The sequence below is a fragment of the Electrophorus electricus genome, chromosome 2 (genome assembly GCF_013358815.1).
Source record: "Electrophorus electricus isolate fEleEle1 chromosome 2, fEleEle1.pri, whole genome shotgun sequence".
Classification (NCBI taxonomy): domain Eukaryota; kingdom Metazoa; phylum Chordata; class Actinopteri; order Gymnotiformes; family Gymnotidae; genus Electrophorus; species Electrophorus electricus.
In genome coordinates this window covers 33,033,345-33,044,891 of record NC_049536.1, presented here as the reverse complement: position 1 = coordinate 33,044,891, position 11,547 = coordinate 33,033,345, and the positions used below count along the sequence as shown (strand labels likewise).

General features: G+C 43.2%; 2 protein-coding genes across 10 annotated transcripts in view; both read right to left on the bottom strand.

Annotated features, from left to right (window-relative positions):
* Positions 1 to 662: 662 nt before the first annotated feature.
* On the bottom strand, positions 663 to 7,438 carry slc15a1a (solute carrier family 15 member 1a). The gene is made up of 21 exons (XM_027014755.2): positions 7,353 to 7,438; positions 6,814 to 6,955; positions 6,317 to 6,436; positions 6,068 to 6,167; positions 5,833 to 5,923; positions 5,652 to 5,735; positions 5,352 to 5,434; positions 5,117 to 5,203; positions 4,918 to 5,007; positions 4,775 to 4,819; positions 3,689 to 3,721; positions 3,514 to 3,602; positions 3,285 to 3,366; positions 2,958 to 3,077; positions 2,558 to 2,701; positions 2,403 to 2,449; positions 2,029 to 2,124; positions 1,752 to 1,863; positions 1,390 to 1,527; positions 1,090 to 1,197; positions 663 to 901 (listed from the first exon to the last, which is right to left on the bottom strand). The coding sequence occupies exons 1-21, from the start codon at positions 7,357 to 7,359 to the stop codon at positions 701 to 703; spliced, it is 2,019 nt and encodes a 672-aa protein (XP_026870556.2). The 5' UTR covers positions 7,360 to 7,438; the 3' UTR covers positions 663 to 700.
* A 2,378-nt stretch (positions 7,439 to 9,816) lies between these two features.
* Positions 9,817 to 11,547, bottom strand: part of zmp:0000001200 (dedicator of cytokinesis protein 9) — a 59,030-nt gene continuing 57,299 nt past the window's right edge. For all 9 annotated transcript variants that reach the window (XM_035520932.1, XM_035520933.1, XM_035520934.1 and 6 more), the window contains 3 exons: positions 11,313 to 11,413; positions 11,092 to 11,230; positions 9,817 to 10,840 (listed from right to left, as the gene is read on the bottom strand). In XM_035520932.1, the coding sequence (XP_035376825.1) occupies positions 10,715 to 10,840; positions 11,092 to 11,230; positions 11,313 to 11,413 (366 nt within the window). In that variant the 3' untranslated portion in view covers positions 9,817 to 10,714. The remainder of the gene's footprint in view (positions 10,841 to 11,091; positions 11,231 to 11,312; positions 11,414 to 11,547) is intronic.

Sequence of the window (11,547 nt, the reverse complement as noted above, 5' to 3'; positions counted from 1 at the left end):
ATGAAAAAACATATTTTATAGAATCCATTTCACAGATCTTTACAAACTACAGCATTAATAACTGGTTCATTACTCACAAATTATGCAAGGTCTGGATGATGAACTCTGTCCAGAAGCCAAATTCTAAATATTTGTTAAAGGGTATCAACATATAATTCATATTTAATAACACTTCAACACAAAGTTATAAAACCATAAATATCAGTAGTTTTATTAAGCAACATGTAAGCTGCTTTATAAAAGCAGCACTGCAAAATTTATTTACTTAATTTTTATGTACAGTCATGACGCATTTCTCTCACATGCACTTAAACAATCATTTTTAAGTTGCTTCTCTGTAGCCTAGACAGACACAAGAAATATTTATTGTATAAGAAACCACATCTTTCTTATCAAAATATATATTAGTTTAGATATACATGACTCATAAAAAGAAAAGAAAAGAAGATATAATTGCAAAACATCATGCAGAGGTCTAAATGTGATATTATTATGAAATGCACCATGGTTCCCTTTTCACTGCGAGCAACTTCATCTATAGAACTATACTGCTGGCACACATATGTTTGTAATCTCACTGCCTGTTACACATAAAACAAGCACACAAAAAATAATCAGAAATTAGTTATAATAATGCAGTCTTTAAATTTCGCATGCTACATAAAGCACAGCGTGACATTTACATTTGAGATGGTTTGACTCATGCATCTTGCTTCTCCTTCAAGTCGTGTGGCTTCATCTCAAAGGTCTTGTTGTCCTTCCCCTCTGGCTCCAGGTCATCCTTTTTCTTAAACTGGGCCTCAATTTCAACAGGGTTGATGTAGGTGTAGAAGTAAGCCATTATAGAAAAGATTATACACACTACTGCCAACAAAGAAGCAAACAACACATACTCTGCCCACTATGGAGGAAAAACACACACAAAAAGGCACACAAACACACACACACACACACACACACACATTAGGTTAATCACAGTGGCTCAATAGTTCATAACTAAGATAGCTAAAAGTGACATATTTTACATGTTGTTTAGTTACACTGACTCTTTCGAGCTGTTTGACTGTAAATCAGAGGTAAATATAACACCTGCTTAGGCAGCTTGGCCAACTCTGCCACAATCAGCACAGTGAAGTTGCCCATGGCAACAGTGAAGAGCCAGCCAGCCTGCAGGACTGCCTTCATGTTGCTGGGTGCCTGTAGTAAGATGGAAAGCAATCAGTTCAGGGCACATTTGAAAATCTTTCTCTTTTTGCATGTTCTAGGTTTCCACATAATAATATGTGTTTGTTTGGGCTCTCTGTTGCAAGTGCCAATCAGACACTTTTTTATTACACAAGAAGACCTAGCCAGGATCTTCAGTAAGCTGTGCACTGCTTTTTTTTGTACCTGTGAGTATGAGAATTCCAGGCCAGTGACGGAGAACACAACTTCCCCCGCTGTGATGAGGAAATACTGAGGGATCTGAAGAGCCATGTGCACACTGTTGGGCTTGATGTCTTCCAGCTGCACTACAGAGCCCCCACACTGCACAATGACCAGGGACACAAGAAAGAGTTATCACCACAGAGCACAGTTATGTTAGTGAACTATCATCCATCCAGGCACGTGAACTGGGCGTGTCAGCAATTAGTTCGTGCTAATAATTCGTTATTAATGAATTAGTTGGTTGTCTGCGTAGAACAAAAGCAAAGAGTTCAGGAGACTGCATGTTTTGTGCGCATTGGAGAATACCGAAGACAAACACATACGTGCTCAGTCCAGGTAATACTGCTGGGGATGAGGAAGGTGTATGAACCGCCAAACCCAAACCACGAAGAGAATTCACACGACTGCACACCGTTAGTGATGGTGAACTTGTGTCTGAGGCAGAGGAGATGGAGGAATTGTGGATGAGTAGTAGGGGAGAAGCAACATGAGGTTAACCACGCCTACACCGAGCCACTAGTAAACACTGCAGTAAAAGAAATATGGCTAACGGAGCTTTCTCGGAACGTGTCAACACAGTAACCATACAGTTGAACTTACGACCCCTGTGAAACCAGGACATATCTGGAAGTGGCCAAAGGTTCGATGAATGCAAAGCCGGAAACATTCAGTTTTGCATTCATACCATTCACAAATCTGTACAAAGTAAAAGAAGGAATGTAGGTGATCATTAGATTTGAATAAACTATGCAGTTCAGCCTGCACACAGACCATTCTATACACCAGCTGGTTAACACAAGGAACAGATTTAGTAAATGAGGGCCCGGTTCATGTCAGTGAATTGTCATATTATCTGTTATTGCCATTAAGTTAAAATTATAAAAAAAATTATTTAACCTTTCAATCAGAACTTAATTACTTATTAGGGTCATATTGCTACAGTTAACACCAAATGTTTTGAGGACTACACTGACCTGATTCCATTATTGCCTTGTTCTGGTTTGGAGGTTAAATCTTCTGTCTGAGAATGAAGAGAAATTGTGTTAATTCCACAGTTAGGCCGACAGGGAAGTTCTGAAATAAGGTTGATCGATCATTAATAAAAGGTGACCAATAACTTGACTCTCACCAGATACATGGCACCAGGATCAGACGGGATGATGAGGGTCTGGCGTAATCCGTTGGTCAACGTGAAGGCTTTACTGATGACAGGAGTTGTGTCTAAAGTCACCTCAATGTTCGGACTGTCGAATGTCATGTAGTCTTTACTAGCCTGTGGAGAGTTGTGGAATTAAATGGGTACAGATGACTGGGTGGTTTTGAAATAGTAACACCATTAGTTCGTGGTAGACATGATAATGAAGTGACAATGAAATAATTATGTTGCGTGAGAATTTTAATAGAGCGCTGCGGGATGAGAGAGTGAGCGCTTTGACTGAGTTTGGAATGAGGATGTACTTAGAAGGGAGTTGAGGGTTGATGGTTGAGTATCCTGTGTGTGAGTGACAGGGGAGTGCTCGTGTTTGTACCTGCAGGGGTTCGATCAGAGTAGGCATGTTGGGAGGGATGGTGACCATTAGCTGCGCATCTCCCATATTCACGACCTTTAGCTGACTTTGAGAGGACGTTGGAAAGACCGGCAGTGTTTTCTGAAAATGAAGTCTATCTTATTGTCAGAATCCCAAAGATGGATGTTTAACAGATATTAAAACACATTTAATGCCTTAGTGTATGCAACGTTCTGATGCAGCCTCTCAGTTTTAGGGCAGAGGTGCAGCTGTTCCTTTCAAGTTCTATTATGATGAGCATGATCCAAATCAGAATCACTAATATCTGTTTTTGTTGTTTGCACTCACGTCTATTTGAATCTGGACCAGAGCCGCAGAAACAAAAGCCATGGCAGCCAAAAACATCCCAACGGTCATTCTCTTCAAAGGGCTGCAGCATTCATTAATAAACACAATGGTTCAATTGAAAAAAACAATGTTCCTGGTACAAGAAATTCAATGGTTAAATATCAGATGTCTTTTGTTGTCTGTTTAACTCCAGGATAACTACTATCTCCTGTGAACAATGGGATCTTACGTGAAGTTGAAGCCACACTTCCTGATGAGGGGATAAACAATTCTGTCCATAATAGGCACCAGGGTCAGGATCAGAATGGGGTTCACAGTCTGTACAATGCAAAGAAACACTCAGTAGGGTAACAAAAGAGAGAAGATGCCCTGAGCTTAGCTATAGTTCTGTACCAGAAACTCACCTGCATCTGGTCTGGCTGCAGGATGAGTGTCCCCTGCAGATAGAAGTTAAAGTCAATCTATGATCAAGTAATGAGGAATGTTAACTAATGGTGAAGGGAGCTACTAGATTGGTAAACTACAGTCAGTTATACCCCAATCAGCAATAACATTAAGACCTCCTGCCTAATATTGTGTAGGTTCCCGTGTGCCACCAAAACAGCTCTTACATCGAGGCATGGACTTCACAAGACCTCTGAAGGTGTCCTATGGTATTTGATACCATGATGTTAGCAGCAGATCCTTTAACTCCTGTAATTTTCAAGGTGGGGCCTCCATAGATTGGACTTGTTTTTCCAGCACATCCCACATATGCTCAATTGGCTTGAGATCTGGGGAAAGTGGTTTGTGGGTAGGTGCGTAGCTAGGTGATATGTGTCAGAGTAACATCCGTATGAATGCCAGGACCCGAGCTTTCCCAGCAGAACATTGCCCAGAGCATCACACTGCCTCCGCAGACTTGTCTTCTTCCCATAATGCATCATGGTGCCATCTATTCTCCAGGTAAGAGATGCATAGCACACACACGTAGTCAGCCACACGATGTAAAAGAAATCGTGACTCATCAGACCAGGCCACCTATTCTGCTGATTCAGTCCTGATTTCCACATGCCCACTGTAAGTGCTTTCGGTGATGGACAGGGGTCAGCATGTGTACTCTGACCAGTCCGAGGCTACACAACCCCACACACAGCAAGCTGCAACACTGTCCTCTGACATCTTTCTGTCATAGCCAGCACTAACCTTTTTTGCTTTTTCTTCTGTGGGCTCAAACTAGACAGGCTAGCCTTTGCTCCTCAAGCACGAGCTGTAGTTTGGGAGATTGTCTGACCATTACAATTTGGCCCTTGTCACTCAGATCCTTAGCCACTCAACTTTTTTTTTTTTTGCCATCACCTTCAAGAAGGTATCCCGCCCCTGGACAGGTGCCATTGCAACAAGATAACCAATCAAACGTTATTAACTTCACCTACCATTGGTTTTAATGTTGTGGCTGATCAGTGTACCTGATACTTATTGCTCAATTTGGAGCACTTGAATGAACTTACAAAGGTACCATCCATGGTGGTGGCTTGGAGAGTCCAGCGCGAGCCCTGGCGGACCAGATAAAATATTCATTTTGTGAGACTATTTCAGTGCTGTGTAAGGAAGAAAGAATCGCACCACAGCATGTGCGAAGTGGCAGCGTCACCTTTTGGTCAAACAGGGTCCAGAACATGGGGAGAGGGATGTAGAGGAACAGCACCTTCAGAACCATCTTAATCTGAGCAATGAGCAGCTTCTGTAGCACGGAGAGCACGGCACACGATGTCACACGGGGAAAACAAAAACGCAAAAAACAAACAGCAACAGCAACTGAGGTAGAGGATGAAGGAGAAGTTGGAGCATACGTCATACTTCTCGTGGGCCCAGTCCATCCAGTGCTCTCTCTTTGGGTACTTGCTGCTCCTGTGTCTGAAACGGTTCTTAATGGCAAACTGCAGAGAGAGAATTGGTATATAAAGGTACAGAGTCAAAATATCGGGCTAATCTCATCCGTAAAAGAACATCGTGGTCCCACTGCCTGTGCACAAATGCTAATATCAGCAAAAAAGATGTTCTATTGTAGCAGAGTAGCAGACTCACCCCGATGCATTTGCACACATCCAGCATGATGTTGCCTTTAGGTGCAGCTTTAACGTACATTCCACTGCCGGCAATGAACACAACTGTAGACAGAACCACACAGCAATTTGCTCTTAGGCATGGGGCTTCAGCTATGCCTTTGCACAGCAATCTACAGTTCACAAATCCTGGGGTCAACCACTGATTGCTCATGACCAAAAAGAGCTTGACTCTTGTGTGCAAGAATTTCTCTTGGACGTCATCCCGCATCCAGGTCACACCAACGCATGTTTGCCCAGGAGGGCACGATGAGGAACTCACTCAGAGAGACCACCATAAGGGCTGCAGGGACACCAAAGGCCAGTGGGTAACACTTCTGCTGACTGTGAATGCCACAGTCTTGACCTGTACATGCATGTAAACAGACAGAGACAGATAAGGAAATCTGATGAATGTGTGTTTGCTGAACATGTGTTAGGATTGATATCGGAGGGGGGTATACCTCTGAGTATGGGAGTGATGAGAGTGGAGAGAAGACTTCCTGCATTAATACACAAGTAGAACACTGAGAAGAACGTACTTCTCTGCTGTGTCTGCACACAGAAGCAAAGAAACGCCCTTTCAGATATTAAGCTAGTTAAAATGGAAAACGCTGTGTGCTCGGGAGTAGTGCTGTACGGATCTGAGGGCTTCTGCATGAGCCATGGAGCAGGGATGGAGGGCAGAGGTGATCAGACCTGGTGCTCCTCAAACTGATCCCCTCCGAACGCGGACACGCAGGGTTTGATGCCTCCTGTACCCAGAGCAATGAGGATCAGACCTACCATAGCCAAGCTCCTAGGAACAGAAGATGGTTATTCACATATGGTATAAATCCTGCCAGTATACTGCAGAATCACTATTGTCAGTGCCTTGCATTAATAAGAAATCCAGCTTGTCGTATACATGTCATCATAGGGACAGGAACATGGGAGGGTGCCACTCACACATGGACTGTGATGCTGTCGGGTATGCCATCTTTGTTCGCGTCGGTGATGTCGTGAATAGCGCTAACAGCCATGACCACCTGGCCGATGGTATACACAATGGACAGGTAGATAATGGTTCTGCAAGGGCAAATGTTCAGGACAGACTGTAAACATAGTCCCGCCGACAGACTGTAAACGTAAACGTAGGCCCGCAGACACACTGTAAACGTAAACGTAGGCCCGCAGACAGACTGTAAACGTAGGCCCGCCGACAGACTGTAAACGTAGTCCCGCCGACAGACTGTAAACGTAGTCCCGCCGACAGACTGTAAACGTAGTCCCGCCGACAGACTGTAAACGTAGTCCCGCCGACAGACTGTAAACGTAAACGTAGTCCTGCCATTTTGTACGGCGCGGCCGTGACCGTGACGCAGCGGTGGCCGCAGTCCTTCAGCGCAGGAAGGACGTTTTGCTGGGCGATGAGAACGTCTGGCTCGGGTTAGGTGGGCACTCACTTGAACTTGCCAAGCCAGGAGTCTGCCACAATGGCCCCCAGGATAGGAGTCAGGTAGCACAAGGCCACAAAAGCATGATAGATAGAGGTTGCGAGGTCATCATCCCAGCGCAGGAAATACTTGAAGTACAGGACTAACACGGCTATGGGGGGAGAGAGAGAGAGAGAGAGAGAGAGAGGGGGGGGGGGGGAGAGTATGAGGAACCAATGATTCTTTTTTCTTTAGCAGGTGTGCCAGATATTCTAATGCAAAGTATTATACTGTAATACTTATATTGTACTATAACAAATAAACACAACTAAAACTTTCATAGCTGAAGATGTATTGAACCTTTAAAAACGTTCAGTACAACAAGAAATAAACAAAGGAGTAATTCAGTGCATCTTAATCACTGTTGCGCTGCTGCTGTTATATTTGTCATATTTACTGTCATCTCTTAATTTTTCTCATGTCCCACTGCATGTGCTGTGCTGTTGTGCGGTTCTCATGCCCATGTAATTTACACACACACGCGCACACACACAGACACACACACTTACCACGCATTCCATAGTATGAAAATCTTTCACAAAACTCGTTGACCACGATGAAAAATATGCTGACGGGATAGCCGAAGCACTCCACCCTCTGCATGTGCACACACAAACACACACACGGAGATACATTATAAATATCTTATCAAGATACGCAGCCTACATGCAACATGCTTCATACAACTAAATGTAGCACCTGCTTCATGAAGTGCATTGTTTTCTTGTGTCTTGAAATTAAGCACTAAAACCCTTTAAAGATACAATGATAGAAAAAGAAACTAAACCCCTTGTAGATGAGAATACATTCGCCATGCACAAATCCAGATGACTATCAAAACATTAAAGTGACCCTTTAATATTATACCAACAAGCATTCAGTCCTGCAGTGTATCTTGAGTCTTGTCCAGCAGAGGGCCCTGTAGCGCTCAATTACTCTCAGGGATTTTTCAGACGTTCTTCACCACGCAGGACACTGCACAGGCATTTTCTGCTCTACAGCCAAAAGTAAGCCCAATCTAATTTAGTATTATATTAATACATTTTTGCAACACAAACTTATGAGTGCAACACCACACTAAGCAGCAAGGGTCAGATCCCTAGAGTCAGATTAACCCTAAACCCTAGATTAAAAATGATCTCCAATGGTGATTTACCATGAGAGGTTTAGTCCAGTCCGCTGGTGTTAATATATTTTAAGATCGTCTGTTTACTGTCTAAAATGATTAAATGCATTACTTAATCCAGTACAATTAACTGAATTACTTAATTTTCTCATACTGAATTAAATAAAATGCTGCCCATATTTCATTTTATTGTGCAGGTATTTAGTCTATTCCATTCAGGTTTATCTATTCACATAAAGATGACGATCTATTATCACTACTTTGTAAATAAGTGATCTAACCTAATCAGACCCATAGTCATCTGGGAAAACTGCATATATTAAAAAGTTAGTTAAAGTCAGATACATTTTCTCAATAAAAAAAAAGCTGCCAACTACGTGGATATATAGCACACCATCTCTTCATGACACCATGATACATATTTGTATATAATATATAATATATATATATATATTTGGCTACAAATATAATTGTTCTAAGTAAGTAGATGTGCCACCGTCACACCACCTTAGCTCACACACCCAAAAAATTACTTCATAGTACTCATACAGGTCTTGGGCATATTATAATTGTTCTAAATTTGTTCTTTCACCAAATAATATTTCCGGTTATATGGATACTAACAAGGAATCTGTGGATTAGAAAGGGGCAAAATAATGTTATTGTGCATTAGTCTCACCTTTGACTTTGTGTTCTTATCATCATTCTCCTCTTTCCCTGTTGAATCAATAAGATTTATCTACACGATACAGCAAGTAAACAGAAAGATCATGCAGATTTGACTCATAATGCTGCATATAAGAAATAGACTACGTTTTTGTTACCTGACATGGTTGCCTGTGACCTTCTGAGTGTCTTTGAACGAACAGACTGGTGGTGTCTTGTGGTTACAGAACCTCTGATGCAAGGGTGAGCTGCCCTTTATGGGAGTGGACTGTGTCCCTGTTTATGATGTCATCTGATGATACCATCAGAGGAGGATGGAGTGATGGAGACAAGGAGACAAAGGGGAAACACACCCGTGGCGGCGAGGACGTCCATGCGCCAGTTAAAAAGGGTTTTGTTTTGGACTGGTGAAAATGTGAGGAAATGTAATTCCAAAATAGCCAGTTATTCAACTGAAGAAGAAGAAGAAGAAGAAGAAGAAGAAGAAGAAAGAGAGAAAGAAGAAATGGTAGCAGAAGAAGAAAAATTCGCAAGGGCAGGCTGTGCCTTCGTTCGACTGAGTGAATGCTGAACTTTTGAAGGAGAGAAACTCTGAGAACTTGGTGGAGTTGAGGGTGGCTTCCTCATGCTGGGATGAACCTCCCCTCCTGGTGTGCTTGAGAGAGGCATGCAAGAGTCAACGGTCAATGAGAAGCTGGCACAAGGTGGCAAGGTGGAGGGGGTGTGAATACTTGTTCTGGAGATTAGATGGGAAAACGGGAATACATATGTGAGCAAACAGGGAAGAGTTTCAGATCCGCGTTTTGTCTCACTAAAAGAAAGATACTGCGTTGTGTCATCCTCTTAATGGTTTATTTCAGTTTGACATTAGACTGAATTGTGTCCAGGCGTGCAAGCTGTGAAAAAGGTATGGTGGCAGGATTACTGAGAGTGCTGATCAGATTCACTGAGGGCTCTCCACACTTGATCATGCATGCATAAGTCACCACACCACACACTTCCTTCCTTATGTACCACTTCCTTCCTTATGTACCATTTCCTGCTAGCTTCAAGAAGTCAGTGGAGAGTGAAAATTTCAAACTCCTAGTCAGACAACAATCCCCACCACATCGTATGAACTTGTCATACATTTTCATAACTTGCTTAAACGACACGTCTGCAATGACGTCATGAAACAAAAGCATTTGTAAATTGTGGAATTTATTTAAAAGATATGCGTCAGGGAACATTTGAGTTTAAATACACCAGAACAGTGACTTTCTATTAAATAGAAATTGAAAAAAAATATCCCCATTTCATATATAAAAGACTTTGCTAAACATGTAGAAGAACACTACTGTGGTGAATGTGCTTGTTCCTTCCCTGGTTCTTCTCCTCTGCATCGACACCATCCTTACAGTGTATCAAACACAGCAAGAGCTCCGCTTGCTACATATTGCACTCTGTTTAGATATTTGTATACACACACACACACACACACACACACACACACACACACACACACACACATCATAAAGAGGACAACATACATACGTTATATCATGGCTTTAAAAGTCTCCGTCTAAGACGTTGAGCTCATTTAAGGTGAACAGTGTCGGTGTGGGTGTGTCTGAAGCTTGGCGTTGTTGAATAACACTCTTAACTCCCCCACCCTCAACCTGCTATATGAACACAGTGTCACAGGGCATAATTCAGAATGAGAAAAGTCAAGCAGGTTATTAGTTGAAACTTGAATTCTGTAGTATTGCAGAGTGTCATTTCAGAATCCACAAACAAGAATCAATTAAACAAATTCGTAATTAAAAAAAAAAATCCACTTGGCTGATTAAAAATATATATGAAGTCTAAAATAAAAGTCTCCACAGGAAACAGTAACTTAGATCCCCAGTCAGAAGGGGTAGAAATAATGTAATAATTATAAAAAAAAAACCTAAAAATGCTCCTTTATCCTAAACACATCGGCAGTCACACTGGTCACTGGAAGCGGGCGTCTATGCAGGGGCTTGCTGTGGGAAAGAAGGTGAGCTGAGAAGCTGGAATGGGACAGAAGCGAGACGTTCGGCCTGACAGGGCGGAGCCTCAGACCATGGAGGAGGAGCCGGGGACGCCCTGGACGCCGGCGGCCGTGGGGGTGCCGCTGATGGCGTTGAAGATGTGCAGCGAGTCAGGAAGAGGGCTCTTCAGACCGTCCTCCACAGCGCTGATCTACAGCAGGGACGAGAGAGAAGTGAGAAACCGAGATCCGCGGGGGGCGCAGAATAGCCAGAATAGCCAGAATAGCCAGACGTGTATTACCATCCGATCTGGACACGTCAGCAAAAGGAAGAGAGAGACAGGTGTTACCACTGATCACGTGACTGGTTTGCATAACCTTCACCGCTTATCTGTGATTAAGTGATTAACTTTTGTGGAAGGTGAGAACACAGCATGTGTGTGTGTAAGCACGTGTGTCTTACTGGCTCGTGCATGATGGCAGAGAGTTCTCTGGTGAGATCTCTGTAGTTGGCCTTCATTTCCTCATGATACTCCTGCTGGTCCTCTTTGATCAGCCTCTCATTAATGCCCAGACCTTGACCGCAGGCCTCCACAAACTGCCTGCATGCGTCACGACACAAACAGACGCTCCAGTCCACATCGGGGGGGATCGGGGAGGGGGGGCATGAGATCCAACACCTACCTGAAGACCTCTTTCAGCTGTTTGACTTTGTTGTCGGGGTATTTCTTCGATGTGGTGTCATCGAGGAAAGCTCTGGCGTAGGCCAGCGGTCCGGCGTTCACCTGGGTCACGCACGCACACACACACACACACTGTATGGCTGTACCTCTCACACTCTGGGTGCGCTTATGCACCTCCACTGATAAAAGTTTAAAGTGTGGTTGGACTACGTTTGTGCATGTCTGTTGGAGGTTTG